This window comes from Mus pahari, chromosome 1 (genome assembly GCF_900095145.1).
Source record: "Mus pahari chromosome 1, PAHARI_EIJ_v1.1, whole genome shotgun sequence".
Classification (NCBI taxonomy): domain Eukaryota; kingdom Metazoa; phylum Chordata; class Mammalia; order Rodentia; family Muridae; genus Mus; species Mus pahari.
The window spans coordinates 157,148,726-157,163,578 of record NC_034590.1 but is presented as its reverse complement, the minus strand read 5'-3'; the positions used below and the strand labels follow the sequence as shown (position 1 = coordinate 157,163,578).

Sequence of the window (14,853 nt, the reverse complement as noted above, 5' to 3'; positions counted from 1 at the left end):
AGGAAGGAAGGAAGGAAGGAAAGACAGGCAGAAAGAAAGAAAGAAAGAAAGAAAGAAAGAAAGAAAGAAAGAAAGAAAGAAAGAAAGAAAGAAAGAAAGAAAGAAAGAAAGAAAGAAAATAAATCACCATGGGGGCTGGAGAGATGGCTCAGTGGTCAAGAGCATTGACTACTTTTCCAGAGGCCCTGAGTTCAGTTCCCAGCACCCACATGGTGGCTCACAACCATCTGTAATGGGATCCGATGCCCTCTTCTGGTGTCTGAAGACAGCTATAGAACTTATATACACAAATAAGTAAATCTTTAAAAAAAAGAAAGAAGAAAACCATCATGTAGGCACAGTGTTTTTTAATGAGCTGAATAGTGATTTTCACATCAATGTGGAGATTTACTGGGTGCCAGAAACAAATAAGAGAATGACTTAGCTTATGGAGAGGGTTGTAAAGGAGAATATTAGAGTGGCCTGCCTGCCTGCCTAGGCTGGCCTGGGATTCTAGGCATGAGCCTCCGCAGCAGGAGCTGGCTTTTGGATCCAGGCACTGCCTCTGCTCTCCTGGCTGAACCTCTAGCATAGGGGAGCCAGTTCCTGGTCCTTAATGAGGTGCAGTTGCCTGCTGTTGCCTGCTGTTGCCTCCTTTGCTTCCTACCTGATGACTCCACTTCCTTTCTTAGAGCCAAGCAAAAACTAAAGAAAAGCTCCCTGGCTTTCCAGGCTAAGGCAGATTGATCCACATTCTTCCCCTCCATGCTTGGTTGGATCCTCGTGAAAACACGTACTTATTTCCATGCACGAGCTTCCTTGCAGAGGCTGCTAAGTTCCCCAGAGCTTTGAGAGTTGGGAGTTGGGCTCTCCCAGCCTTTCCTCACGACTCTTTCTCCTGCCAACACAGTGAACACTTCATCTTGGCCTGCCCTCTGCTGTTTGTAATGGACTGTTTTCTCTGCCCTTCCACTTTCCCCAACCCTTTCCCAGGTTCGGTCCATTAGTACCAACGTCCGGAGGAACCTAGCCTTCCACACACTCAGCCAGGAAGCCCTCCTGAAGGAGTTTTCCACCATCTCCTGAGGCTGCACTGCCTGAGAGCCACTGACTGCCTTACCCATGAGGCTCCTGGGCTGGAGGGCAAGCACACGGAGTGGGGACTGACTTCAAGGTTGGAGAGAAGCACAGACCCCGAGGCTCTTGGTGAAGGCCGTACTTCAGTGAGCTTGGACAAGCGGCAGGCCCAGGATGGTCTTATTTGGGGAGAAATGGGAGGGTAATGGGAGAGGCAACCAAAAGTGTGGCGTTTCCAGGCCGCGTTCCCTGGGTACTGCCCCATGATTCCAATTGAGATTCCTGGTTCTGGCTTCAGGTGCTGGTCGGACAGGCCCGGGCTGATGCCAGCACTCTGGAGGCCAATGGCTGGTCATGGCTGATGATGGCTGATGATGGCTGGTCATGGCGGATGCCACATCCTATTTCCTTTTAAACCTGAGCAAGGCCCCTGCCCTCACTACAGTCTGCCCAGTCCTTAGCGCCTCAGCTCTGGCACAGAGTAGGTCGGGATGGGCGCCTTTTTTCTGTCTTCTAAAGTCAAAGTTGACACCTCTGAGAAACTGGAGATTGGATCTGCCTGGTGCTCTGCTGCCTAGCTGCTCCTTTCTGGATTTTCGTTTTGGCATCAGGAGCACCTGTTGGCTTCCCCTTGCCTTCCCACGTTGACTGTCAGCACAATAGGCCCACAACTTCAGCCTTGCCTTTTTAGTCTGTTTTAAACTGTCTTAAAGGAGTGCGTGTGAAACAAACATTGACAGGGTTCCTGGAGCCCTCAAGGTGCCTACTTTGCTGGCAGCTCCCCCTCCCCACCCACCCCTGCAGTGGGGGCCTAGATGAGCTCCTCCACGTGTTCCACCCCCTCACCCTGCTGTTGTTTACATTCAGCCTGCCTAAGAATTTCCTCTGGGGAGGAATCTGTTCCTGCTGTGGTCTGGTGCTGGCAGAGAACCTGCTGGGGGTGGGGTGCTATTCATAGAGACAGGCTAGGTGAGCACCATGCCTCCAGCCTCCATCTTGTCTAGCCATATTCTAGCTGGGTCTTGGGCACTTCCAACCTCCGTGAAGTTGGCCTGTGGATTCTATCATCGGATGGTCTCCATGGAACCACTGTAGGGTTCCCCCCCCCCCAGCTCCCCCTGAAATAGCTGCTGCTCTAAGTCCCTCTGATCCAAAGCTTTGTAAAGTTCTAGGCTGGCAGGGGCAGGCCACACAGTGAGGACCTGAGGAGGCTGAGAGTAGGCCTGGGGTTCCCTGGGCTCCTTCCATTCCGCATCTGTCTCTCTGGAATCCTTGCCCTCCCTGGAAGCCAGTTCTGACTGAGCAGAGGTGTGATAGTTCTAGAGACTCTGTCGACAGACTGACATGCATAGATGTAGAATCTTAAGCCATTGTGGGGTGGGTCATCTCTAATCACTGGTCACCGGATGGATAACTTGACCTGAGGTTTTTAGTGTTTCCCATGGTGATAAACCCCAGAGCAGCTGGATCTGGAGCTGGTGGCAAATCAAAGCTATTAAAGGTTGATTTGTGTGTCTTTAGTGTCTCCTTAGTGTCTTTTCCCCTTTCCCCTCTTCATCTCTTTAATGCAGGTGTTGGTCCTGTGTCATAAAGGGACTCTTGGCCCTGATAGAGGCCAGCTGGGTTCAGAGGACTGTGGTCTCCCTTGCCTCTGGGTGAAAGAAGGGAATGATGCTATGAGCAGGCCCCTGGGTTCCGGCTAGGACAAGCAGCCCCTATGGGAAGCACTCCTTTTCTCCCTGGCTAGAAGCCCACCCCTTGGTGGGTCCTTCCTGTACACCTAAGACCTTTAAGCTGGAGTCTAGAAATCAGCTTGGCGGGTGCCTCTGACAGCTCTGTGGAGGTCTCTGGGAGTGTCCCCCCAGAGACGGGCCTCCTTAAGGCGGCTGCCTGTCCCAGACTCATACAGGAACACCCACCACAGTTCACTGACTCGAGTGTTTGGAAAGTAATCTGATGGGAAAGACTCAATGCGTTGAGGTAGTTTAGCTGAGACTTTTGGTCTCAACAGGCCATTCCTGGAGACATGAGGTGGAGGGAGAGGGAGCTGTGTGCAGGGCTGTTCCTCCAGAAAGTGAGGGAGACATCTCTTCTGGCTTCCCCAAACCTTTCAGAAGCTCCCTAAATCTGCTGGGAAAACCAAGTCTAGAACAGCAGGTGGGAAAGGAGATAGGGCAAAAAAGTTCACTACTTTCTCTGCCTTCCCAGGTGCCGGGGAGGGGGGGAGGAAGAGCCGTCAGACCCGGGAAGAGGGCATTCAGAAAGTGAGGCTCTCTCTGGAACTTGTGATAGACAAATGTGCCCAGTGCCACCTGTGAGCCTGTGTCCAGAGGCTGGGTTGGCTCCGCATCCCCATTCCGCTGGAGAAGGGTGGCTGCTGATGGGGAACACGCAACACGCGGCAGGAGGAACAGAGAAAATAAGGCTGAGATGAAGATCAGAGGGAACAAGGGACTCAGACATACCCCAGGCTCTAGCCCAGCAGCGCAGGACTGGCTGACTGAGGGGTGGAGGGAAAGAGGTGCCTGAGAATTGGAGGCGGGGTTTCTTCACAACGGGGCTTTTCTGGCCCCCTCTTCTCGGAGCCCCGCAATGGTGGGTGGTGTAGATGGAGAGCTATTCTCCCTTCCGGCACTTTCCAGTTCACCCTTTCACCCGGTGCCTCCTCCGAGCTGCAGAGGGTGGGGGGCGGGGGTAGGGGGAGCCAATCCCGGCAGCGCCTAAGGGGGGAGGCGGCAGTGACAGCCGCGGGGAGGGGGCGGAGGAGAGGCGGCTGGGCTCAGGCTCAGCTCTCAGCTCCACTCTGCCTTCTGCTCCGCTCTTACTTGCTGCCCAAGGATCCTGCTCCTGCCCCGGGACTCTGAGGTGGGCCCTAAAATCCAGCGCTCTCCAGAGAAAAGCCTTGCCAGCCCCTACTCCCGGCCCCCAGCCCCAGCAGGTCGCTGCGCCGCCAGGGGGCACTGTGTGAGCGCCCTACCCTGGCCACCCGGCGCCCCCTCCCACGGCCCAGGCGGGAGCGGGGCGCCGGGGGCCATGCGGGGCCAAGGCCGAAAGGAGAGTTTGTCCGAATCCCGAGATTTGGACGGCTCCTATGACCAGCTTACGGGTGAGTCGGTGGCTCAGGGGTCCTGGGAGGGTGAGCGGACTCCATCCCCTAGACCCTTCCATCTCTCTGCCCCATTCCTGTGCACCTTCCAGGCTGGTCTAGGGAACAAGACCCTAGGATTTAAAGCTTTGGGTTCCTAGGGGGCCGAGGAAGAACAGGTGGAGCAGGTGTAGAGAGGCAGCAGGTGTAGGCGTGTGTGACACAAGGCTAGGAGTGCGTCTGGAGTGGGAGGTGTTACGTGCGGGAGCACCTGTCTCTTGTGTGTCTGTGTATGTATGTGTACACCTCCCACAGCTGGTTACCATGTGCCTTGAGCTTTGGTGACAGCCGGGGTGAGTGTGTTTGCATGAGGCAGTGCGATTTTATGGTCTTGCCAGATGTTTTGAGTGTGGTTGTGTAGGACCCTGACTGCGCTAGTGAAGTTTGTTTTAACCGTATGTCTGTTACATGTTCAACTGTGTGCTTTGAATGATTCTGTGTGAAATGGCGTGTGTGACAACCAGAGTGCGTCAGGATGTCACTTGGTGGTGGTCTGTCCCTTAAGAAGACTTCTGGCATGAGCGTTCATTAAAAGTGTGTTTGTGATTGTGGGGCTCTGGGTTGTTTCAGCATTTGGTGCTGTCTGTTCTCACTCATGCCTGCAGTGGGGACCCTGTGACTGTTAATGGCATTTCTGTCCTCTTTGCCTCTCTGTCTTCCTGGTGTCAGCAAGGGTCTTTCTTTAGCGTCCCCCATTTGCTCCCTCTATTTCCTGCAAAAAGCTCAAGGACCCAAAGAGAGACCCACCCCCCTAGGGTTCTAGCACCCGGCCCCTCCCTGTAGAGAGTCTTTGGTTAGTGCTGGGATAGTTTCTACCCCGGAGGAGAATTACTCAGATCATTCTGGACATGCAAAGCTCCTTTAATTACCAGCAACCCTATTAGAACTTCCTCTAAACCTCTTGCTTTCCTTCAGAACAAAGATAGAAACTATGGGCCTATAAAGTGCAGGAAGGCTCCCCTCCCCCTAACCCCTCCCACCCTGTCACTTTGTGGCCCACCTTGGGAGGGTCTGTATGTGTGTGTAGAGTCCTGAGCTTGGTAGGTAGATTCTGTTTATGTAAATGACTTCGTCACCTCTGTATATTTCCATATCTGTGTGTCTCATTGTGTAGTCTGCCTAAGAACTCCAACCAAGGGTAGGAGGGGTGCTGTCTGTCCTAAGACAGAAACAGTGATGGGCAAGTGGGGAAGACCATAATCCTTGCCCTTGTCAACGGAGTCCGGGTAAAGCCTGGGGAGCAGTGAAGGGGACCAGGATCTTGTGCTCTGAGAATACGTCTCGGCTACTGATTTTGGGAAGACCCAAGTGCTCACCATCAACTCAGGATCCTTGAAAGCAGTAAGGGTCCAGGAGCCCCCATTGACATGCGATTAGTTTACTTCCTACACCATTCTCCTCCCCTTTAGTGAAATGGTCTCCTTGCTGGGCTACTCGATTTATTTATTTTTAATTAACTTATCGTGAGAGAGGGTTTTGCTGCATAGTCCTGGCCTTACCATGTAGCCTAGGCTGGACCCACACCTCGAGTTCTCCAGTCATCAGCATCCTTGCTGTAGATGGCTCTGCACTGTGGAGACCTCTCCTTTGTAAAGAGAGGCTTGGCTTGGCTTGTGACTGGAGTCCTGTGATTGGAGCCCTAAGGAGGAGTCGTTGTCCACGGTGCTGAAGTGTGCTCCCGCCCTCCCCTTCCCTATGCAGGCGGGATTCCTCAGTTGAATGTGGGGTAGAGAAAGAGGCTGTATCCCTATCATCTTGGTTCATTATGCTGGCAGCAAAGTGGTCTTAAAGTTATTACTCGGAGCAACTTGGATACACCCCGACCATCGCAGTCTTATCCCAAGCTCAAAGCCGTTGGGAAAGACTGTTTCTTAGTAGGGGTAGGGTAGGATGTGCCCACCCCCTAGCCCCCAATTCTTTGTATTCTTACCTGCGGGGAGGGGGGCTGCTTGGCAGTGCTGCTCAGCGGGGAAAGGCTGAATCAGCGCTCAGCAGCAACCCCATCTAAAAAGAGGCCGAGAAAGAACAGTCCAAGCTTAAATTGAGAGTTGGGTTCTGACTCGCCATGCCCCAGGGCCTGGGTCCAGGATCTCTGGAGTCTCGTTCCTTTGGCAATTAAAGTATCGTTCCTGGGGATGGAGCGCCCCCGTGTGGCCAAAGAGCCCTGTGTATGAAACTAATTCCTCGTGCGCACTGTTGCCAGTGGATTCGAGTAGACAAGGTGTGGTGTTTGGTGGTAGCTGTCTCCTTTAATGTAGGCTCGCTCCCCTACCCTTCGCACACACAGTGGAAGAAATGAGAGCATACATCTTCTATGGCCTTTCCCAGGATTTTGAAGTGTTTGTAGGTGCTGGGATTTACATAGGGTTTTATTGATAGTAATAAGTCCTAGAAAGGGGTTTACACAGAGATTGTTAAATGAGGGGGCTTCTACTTGTTGTAGTTGGCTGGGAGCCAGCATGTGATGGTTGAGGTTTTTTTTTTTTTAAGAAAGGAGACTCTAAAGACAGGCATAGTTTTGAAAGGGATCTGGAACCAGTAGGTTCGCTAAGCTAATGTACTGTCCTTTCTCCCCCTTCCTGCTTTTTCTCCCATTGGTCCAGGAAGTGTGGAGAGTTGCCATGACAACTATGTCCTCTCACCCCTGTAGCGTCCCTGTGCTAATATGGGAGATGGGGGTGGGGAAAACAGCCGGAAGAGGGGTTGAAGTGGAGCAATAAAGGGTAAATAAGATCTGTAGTGGCTCACATCTGTAATCCCAGCACTTGGAAAGACGAGACAGGAGGATTGCCATGAATTTGAGGACAGCCTGAATCTTGTCGCAAGTGCCAGACAAGACCCGATCTAAAATAAACAAATAAGTCATTCATCATTCAGTCATCCAGGCTTTCTTTCAAAATTTGTGTGTGCCTCTTTTCCTTACCAGAAATCCAGAGGACGTTTGGAGAGAAAGCGGTGGGGAGCGAACGCCCTGCCCCTCCGCCACACCCCCGACTCTAAGAGCTTTGCGGGTGGGTGCAGAGCGCTTAAGATAATCTGAAAAGGTGCTCCTATGAGGCCAGCAACCTGCATCTGAAAGGCTCAGCGTCTGAGACACTATGTGTCAGTCCTGCCCTCTCGCACCACCCACTCTAATGGGGGCGGCACCGCCCTCAGTCAGGGACCTTGGGGGCGGAGCTTGGACAGTGAGCTCTCAGCCAAGCCATGAACCGCTGCCCTCGCAGGTGCCGGAGCCCGTTGGGGCAGGCAGCTCGATCTCTCTACCAGTTGGTGACTGGGTCACTGTCGCCAGGTATGAGGAAGGGAAGGGAGGACCCCTCTAAAAATGAGTGGCTCGGGATTGGAGCCTTACAGAGATGGAGAGAAGGGCTTCTCACAGAGATCGGAGGGAACAGGGACTCGCACTTAATCAGGGTAAGAGGGCAAGTTCTCTCAGAGTACAGCAGGGGATAAGGACCACTCACTCACAAAGCATCAGAATAAAGGAAGCTTCGGGCATCATGGCTCACAACATTGGATGGCGCTGCTCATTGAAGCCTCAAGAAAGGGGCAGGGCGCTGGGATGGAAGGAAGAAGCTTGTCGCTGGGCTGGGGAAAGGCACAGCCCCGTATTGCATTACTTGGGTTTAGGAGGAATGTCTTACAATGACCTATCAGTGTCCCTCCAAAAACAATATATATATATAAAAAATAAAGGCTAGAACTCACTAGTGAGTTCATGCCTGCCCAGACAGATGGAGTTGTGTGTCTCTAAGGCTGTGGTGCATCCTGGATTGTACATCCCTAGGATTGCCAGGGTTATAATGCTTTGGAGTTTGGTTTGAGAACCCTGAGTCAGATAACTAGCTTTCATGAAGTTGTACGTTGGCATGAAGTTTATGGATTTATGCTGTGAATTGTGGGTTCCATATAATGCTGTTGAGGTTTTCGCACACCTCCACTTAGGTTTTCTTAAGGCGACCTGGGCCCATAGAACCTGGAATTCTCCCCTCATCCTGGCTTCAAAGAAACTGAAACAATGTGGCCCCATGGCATTCCCAGATCTGTAGTTCTCTGCCTCATTAAGTGGGCTTCACCTGAGCCCCTGCAGTGTGTTCAGGGTCTGTGGCTGCTTCACACTATGTGCCTTCAGAAGGAGGAGTGTTGGGGCTGAGTGAGAGCCATGCTTACAAGTCTCTTGGGGAGCATGTGTCCCCTCAAGCCCCCTGCTTGGACTTGTCTCCAGTGATAGATGGATGGAGCCAGGCGGGGCCAGCTCTCAATCACTGCAGGCATGACTTCCAGGACCCAAAATAGCCCCAACGCCTAGGGAGGTCATTAATCACCTGATGCAGCTGGGGGCTGCAGTATCTTCTTGATTAGCTGGGGACGGAATGGTCTGGGAGGGGGCTGAGACAAGGGCTTTGGGGTCTTTGCTGATGGAGTGACAGTGGAGAGCAGATGGCTCAGGGTGAGGGTTCCTCCACAAGGCAGTATTTTTCCAGGCTTGAACTGTGGAGAGTAAGTGGCTGCTAGCAGAATCTCTGGTGAGATTTGAGACGTCTGGGAAGGACCGGCCCAGTGCCTTCACCGTTGAGTCTTGAGTTCTCACTTTGCCTAAAGTGATTCCATTAAGATTTCCCTCTGGAGCTGGCTATATGGCAGGGTCATAGAATATTCACCTCAAGTGTGCATGGCCCTTGGGTCAATCCCCAGTACCAACCCAAACAAACATGGCTATAGACAGTCTGGCCACACATACCCGTGATCTTAGCACTCAAGAGACTGAGGCTAGAAGGTTGTTGGAAGTTCGAAACTACCTTAGGTCACTGTCTTAGTCAGGGTTTCTATTCCTGCACAAACATCATGACCAAGAAGCAAGTTGGGGAGGAAAGGGTTTATTCAGCTTACATTTCCACATTGCTNTTCATCACTGAAAGAAGTCAGGACTGGAACTCAAGCAGGTCAGGTAGCAGGAACTGATGCAGAGGCCATGGAGGGATGTTCCTTACTGGCTTGCTTCCCCTGGCTTGCTCAGCCTGCTCTCATATAGAATCCAAGACTACCAGCCCCCCTTGATTACTAATTGAGAAAATGCCTTACAGCTGGATCTCATGGGGGCATTTCCCCAACTGAAGCTCCTTTCTCTGTGATAACTCCAGCCTGTGTCAAGTTGTACAGAACTAGCCAGTACAGTCACAGGTAAGTATCAAGGCAGCCAAGACTGCATAGAAAGACCAAGAACCTGGAAGCAGGGCAAAGCCAGGCAGATCTCTGAGACAGGGAGTTCTAGAACAACCATAGCTGTTAAACAGAGAAACCCTGTCTCAAAAAACTAAGAAGGAAAAAAAGTAAAGACCCTGTCTTCAAAAGAAAAAAGTCTGAGTGTCATGGCTAAGGAGTGTCATGAGTTTGAGGCTAACCTGAAGTGCATGATGGGTACTCTGGTAATTTGGGCTACAGGACCCAGGAGGCAGAGGCAGTGGACTTCTGCGAGTTCTTTTGTTTGGTTGGTTTGGGTTTGGGTTTGGGTTTGGGTTTTTAGAGACCATTAGGGTTTCTCTGTTTGGCTGTCCTAGAGCTGACTCTGTAGAACAGGCTGGCTTTGAACTCATATTCTCCTGCCTCTGCTTCCCCAGTACGTGTGCCACCACCTGGTCTGACCTCTGTAGGTTCAGCTCACAGGTCTCATGTTTGCCTCACAGGTGATAGACCCAGAGTTTAATCCCCAGGCACTGCAAACTGGACAATTAAAGCCCGTGGAATAGCTAAATCACGTCTGTATCAGTCTCTCACTGAACTCTTTTTTTTTTTAAGATTTATTTATTTATTTTATGTATGTGAGTACACTGTAGCTATACAGATGGTTGTGAGCCTTCATGTAGTTGTTGGGAATTGAATTTTTAGGACCTCTACTTGTTCCGATCAACTCCACTTTCTCAGTCCCTACTCGCTCCAGCCCAAAGATTTATTTATTATTATATATAAGTACACTGTAGCCGACTACAGACACACCAGAAGAGGACCTCAGATCTCATTATGGGTGGTTATGAGCTACCACATAGTTGTTGGGATTTGAACTCAGGACGTTTGGAAGAGCAGTCAGTGCTCTTACCTGCTGAGCCATCCCACCAGCCCTCTCATTGAACTCTTAAGACTTGAAAAGGTTTTGTAGGAGGAAGAGAGATCTGGAGAAAAGCTCTGTCTCTTACTTCCTAGGACGTCTGGTGGATTTAGAATCAGGAGTTCTTGGGAGGCTGGATCAAGGACTCTGAGAACTGGAAGGAAAAGGGCAGGCATGTGGACAGGACACTCGGATGCAGAGCTGTCAGTCTGCATGCCTCCCCAGCGCACAGTGTAGGAGGCAATGCTATGGTGCCTTTTTATTTTTTTTTTTCTTTTAAATTAAAGATGGTGCCTCTTCCAGTCCAGGCAGTCTGTTTAGCATTCGTAGAATCCAGCTCTTTTAAATTTGTGGACTGTTAATGTTGGAGCCAGCATTTTTTTAAAGATGAATTCTCATTATATTATTATTATATTATCATTATATTATTATTAGCTGTGACTGGGTAGCCTGGAATTAGCTGTGTAGTAAAAGCCGGCCTCAGACCCCAAGATCTGCACACTTCAGCCTTGTGAGCGCTAGTTTTGACCCTGTGTGGTCAGCTTAAAGTTAGACACAGTAGCATGTGTGGTTCCAGCACCTAGGAGGTGGAGGCATACCTGAGCTACATAGCAAGACCCCGGACTGAGGATATGGCTTTAAAAAATAAACAACACTCGATAGGTTTGGGATGTAGCTCAATGGGAGAACTACTTTTTTAAAAAAATATGAATGCCTGTATATAATGTTTGTGCAGATGTCCTCAGGGGCCAGAAGAGGGCAGCAAGTCTCCTGGAGCTAGCTTTACAGGAGGAGGAGCGCTGTTGGTGTGGGAACTGAACCCTCGTCCTCTGGAACAGCAGTAGTCTATGCTGTTAGCCACTGAGTCTTCTCTCTAGCCGCTCAGTGGTAAAACGATTGTCTAGCACACACAAGGCCCTGGGTTTGAGCCTCAGTACCATGATACCAGCTTAGATTGGATTTTCCTCTGACCCCCCCAATCAGAAAACATTTGCAATATAGCTCTTTTTGTTTGTTTGTTTGTTTTGTTTTTTAAGAGACAGGGTTTCTCTGTGTAGCCTTGGCTGTCCTGGAACTCACTCTGTAGACCAGGCTGACCTCGAACTCAGAAATCTGCCTGCCTCTGCTTCCCAAGTGCTGGGATTAAAGGCATGTGCCACCACGCCCGGCCTATATAGCTCTTTTAATGGCTTGCCTAGAACAGTTTATCTATAGTAGCCATACAACAGAACAATTGTAAATGAGGTTTTCTCAGTGGGCGCTGTCTCCCCACCTAATGGCAAGCTTGCGTTTGGATCTCCTTCACCGTGTTCCAGCCTGGGATCCATTTGTGTACGTTGCTTTGCTATGTGTTTAGTGGGTTTCCCTCTGTGTGGCCCAGACTGGCCTGGAACTTGAGAGATCCTCCTGCCTCACACTTTGCAACGCTGGCAACCCAGGTGTGTGCTGCCATGCCTGCCTGGTCCAGTGGGGTTGTTTGCTGTTGTGTTTGGTTGGTTGGTTGTTTTAGCATCTTTGCCATCTGAGAATCTAGTTGCAGTACAGTGAGATCTAGTCCCATCTCCAAGTTAGCTCTTCTCAGCTGAGTGCCTTGAGAAGACCTTCTTTACCTCGTCAGTGCAAGGTGCACAGTGCTAGCTGCTGTAGACCTCAAGGGGTTGCCATGAGACACCATCCGAGTAGAAATGTTGCTCAGTTTGGTGGAACACCCGTGTAATCCCAGCACTTTTGAGGCAGAGGAAGGACAATCTGGGGCCAGGCTAGGCTATGTGAAGACCCTGAGAGATGGTCCAGCAGTTAAGAGCAGTTGTTTCTTGCAGAAGACCTGGATTTGGTTCCCAGCACCATGATGGCTCACAATCATCTGCAACTCCAGTTCCAGGGGCATCTGACCCCTTCTTCAAATCCCCACAGGCACCACGTATGCATGTGGTGCACAGGTACACATTTAGGAAAAATATGTATACACATAAAATCTTAAAGGGGGGGACCTGTCTGGGGGAAAAAAACAGTTAAAAAAAATTATGACAGTAACAACTCTGAACCATTTGTGAGCTGCTGCGTGCTGTGCTGTGGAGCCCTGGGAGGAGTGCCCTGTCGCTCTGTCGCTCACAGTGGCGACCCGTGCTTACTCAGCACTCACGAAGTTGTCCAGTGTTCATGTTCTAGTTCATTCACTGCCACCAAAAGCTTTGTAAGGTGAGAAGCTCAAATACATACATGCTAAGAATTCATCAAGGTACCAGGTGATGGTGGCTCACATGGCACAGGCAGGAGGATCTCTGAGTTTCAGGCTAGCCTGGTCTACAGAGTGAATTCCAGAGAAACCCTGTCTCAAAAAACAAAAAAGAAAAAAACAAAAAACAAAAAAAAAAAACAATTATCAGTGGCTCATCCAGCAAAGGCAGTTGACCCCCTAAACCTCATGACCTGTGTTCCACCTCTAGGACCCTAGAGGTAAGACAGGCTCCTACAAGTTGTCTGTGACCTCCACACGTGTGCTGTGACAGTTCCGTGAACTCTTCCCCAAAATAATACTGGGTTTATTTTTCTTTTGATTTGGTTTGGTTTTTGTTCTTGAGACAGGGTTTCTCTGTGTAGCCCTGGCTGTCCTGGAACTCACTGTAGACTAGGCTGGCCTTGAACTTGGAGATCTGCCAGCCTCAGCTACCCAAAAGCTGGGATTAAAGGCGTGCGCCACCACCGCCCAGCCCAAATAATACTTTTTAAATGTGAAATAAAGGAGGTCGGGGGTTCACCCAGTTGAGTACAAGTTACAAACTGTGATTTGAACTCGGGGGAGTCTGGCATTTTGAGCTTCCGACACTACCTCTCTTTTCTCCTGCTTCTGCTTAATAACATTATTGAGTTAGGGGTTGCATTTTGTGGATTTAACAGGATTTAAAATACACAAAACAAAAACAAACAAAACAACAACATGATCTCAAGTGGCCCAGATTGGCCTTAACTGACCGGCATAGCCAAGGCTGTTCTTGAGTGCCAAATCCTCCTGCAGCCACTTGCAGGGGTCCTGGGGTTACAGGAATATGCTGCCGCAGCCTACCCAGCTCAGAGACTTGAGTTGTCAGCCGAGGGCTGAGAAAGGAAGAATTCAGCTGCCTGGAAAGGTGGGGGCCACCTCTGGATTCTGGGGTAGTGAAAAGGGAAGGCTTCATGGGCTTAGAGGGTGATGAGTCTGTGGCCATCTGCTAGGACCACCTGTGGGACAGTGGCTGAAACAGAGGGCTCTTGATGGTAAAAGGGCATCACAGGCCGGGACGACGTGGGTGGGTGGGGAGTGTCCTCGTGGGATATTTACTGTTTTCATCTGTGAAGCAATAACTTCTAAGGTATGGGAAACTGCAGCCAACTAGTGAATTGACTCTCTTCTTGCCACCGACCCCGGGGAGATGAGCGCTAAGGCACAGCGGACACCCTGCTATCTTCCTCCCCAACCTCCCAGGGCAGGTTAAACACACAGGGCTACGCTAGGGTATGAGGGAGACACTGACCCCCAGTGGTAGCTTTGTAGAAGTGCAATTGGACCTTCAACTGGAGCAAAGGGACTGGTTCCTGCCCAATGGAGACCCGATAATCCTGGTGCCTTGCAAGAGCCACACAGACAAAAGTGGGAACTTTTTAAGAAGGAAGTCACAGAGGATAGGCTCTGAGTCAGACTGGGTTGAAATGGAGGCGCTGACATTGGACCTAAACTTACTCTGGTTCTGGCTTAGGGGAGAATGCCTTCAAAGATTTATAAGGAGAGCAACGTTTGATAGCATCGGTGAGCTGTAATGCATCATCTAGTAGAAGTGATTGCTCGTTGCAATGCCATGGTAACGGTGTTAACTCCGAGGGCCCTTGTCTTGTGGTTTGCAGGCTCTGAAGGCCTGTCCACCCCCACTCACTGCCCCACACCAGGAAGGGCGAGACTTCAGCTTCAAGGCTGAAGATGATGATGCCATGAGGGCTCGTATTTCCCTCCTATCCTGGGCTTCTCCCCAAGGAGGGGTCAGGCTTTGGCGTATCAGGATGAGTCTCTAGCTTGAAGAAGGGAAAAACAGTCCCCCGCCCCTTCCCTCGGGAGCTTTAGTTGTCTGAGTCCCAGAGGTAGCCTCAGTAAGTTCCCTTCCTGGAGGGCCATAAAAGGGCCAGTGGCCTTCTTCCTGCTTCTGTGGTGAGACCTAATCCTCCCTTCCTGGGGCCTCAGTTTCACTGCCTGTGGCCTGTGGGCAGAGAGTGCTTCCCACCTCACAGTCTCCATGACAACCGCAATCGATGATGCTGATAGTGTCCTTCTGACAGGAGAGGTCACTCTTCTTCTCTTCCCCTTGTGTTCTCACACAATCCTCTATCAATCTATTAATGTAACCATAGACCCATTGCCTCCCTGTATAGCACATTGTGTGCCTACCCAACCTCGGATCTCAGCCCAGAAACCTCCTAAGACACACAGCTCACCCCACATTCTCAAATCCCCACACAGATTGACACACACACACACACATCATATATATATATATATATATATATATATATATATATATAT

General features: G+C 50.6%; 2 protein-coding genes across 5 annotated transcripts in view; both read left to right on the top strand.

Annotated features, from left to right (window-relative positions):
* Positions 1-2,572, top strand: part of Armh3 (armadillo like helical domain containing 3) — a 186,721-nt gene extending 184,149 nt beyond the window's left edge. The window contains exon 26 of the mRNA XM_021198223.2: positions 973-2,572. Within this exon, the coding sequence (XP_021053882.1) occupies positions 973-1,065 (93 nt within the window). The 3' untranslated portion in view covers positions 1,066-2,572. The remainder of the gene's footprint in view (positions 1-972) is intronic.
* Positions 2,573-3,734: 1,162 nt separating this feature from the next.
* Positions 3,735-14,853, top strand: part of Kcnip2 (potassium voltage-gated channel interacting protein 2) — a 21,292-nt gene continuing 10,173 nt past the window's right edge. The window contains exon 1 of one of the 4 annotated variants that reach the window (XM_021222742.1): positions 3,735-4,162. In XM_021222742.1, coding sequence (XP_021078401.1) covers positions 4,090-4,162 — 73 coding nt within the window. In that variant the 5' untranslated portion in view covers positions 3,735-4,089. Of the gene's footprint in view, positions 4,163-7,390; positions 7,494-14,853 lie in introns of those variants that run through there. The other 3 variants (XM_021222733.2, XM_021186599.2, XM_021222750.2) reach the window with 3 other exon arrangements.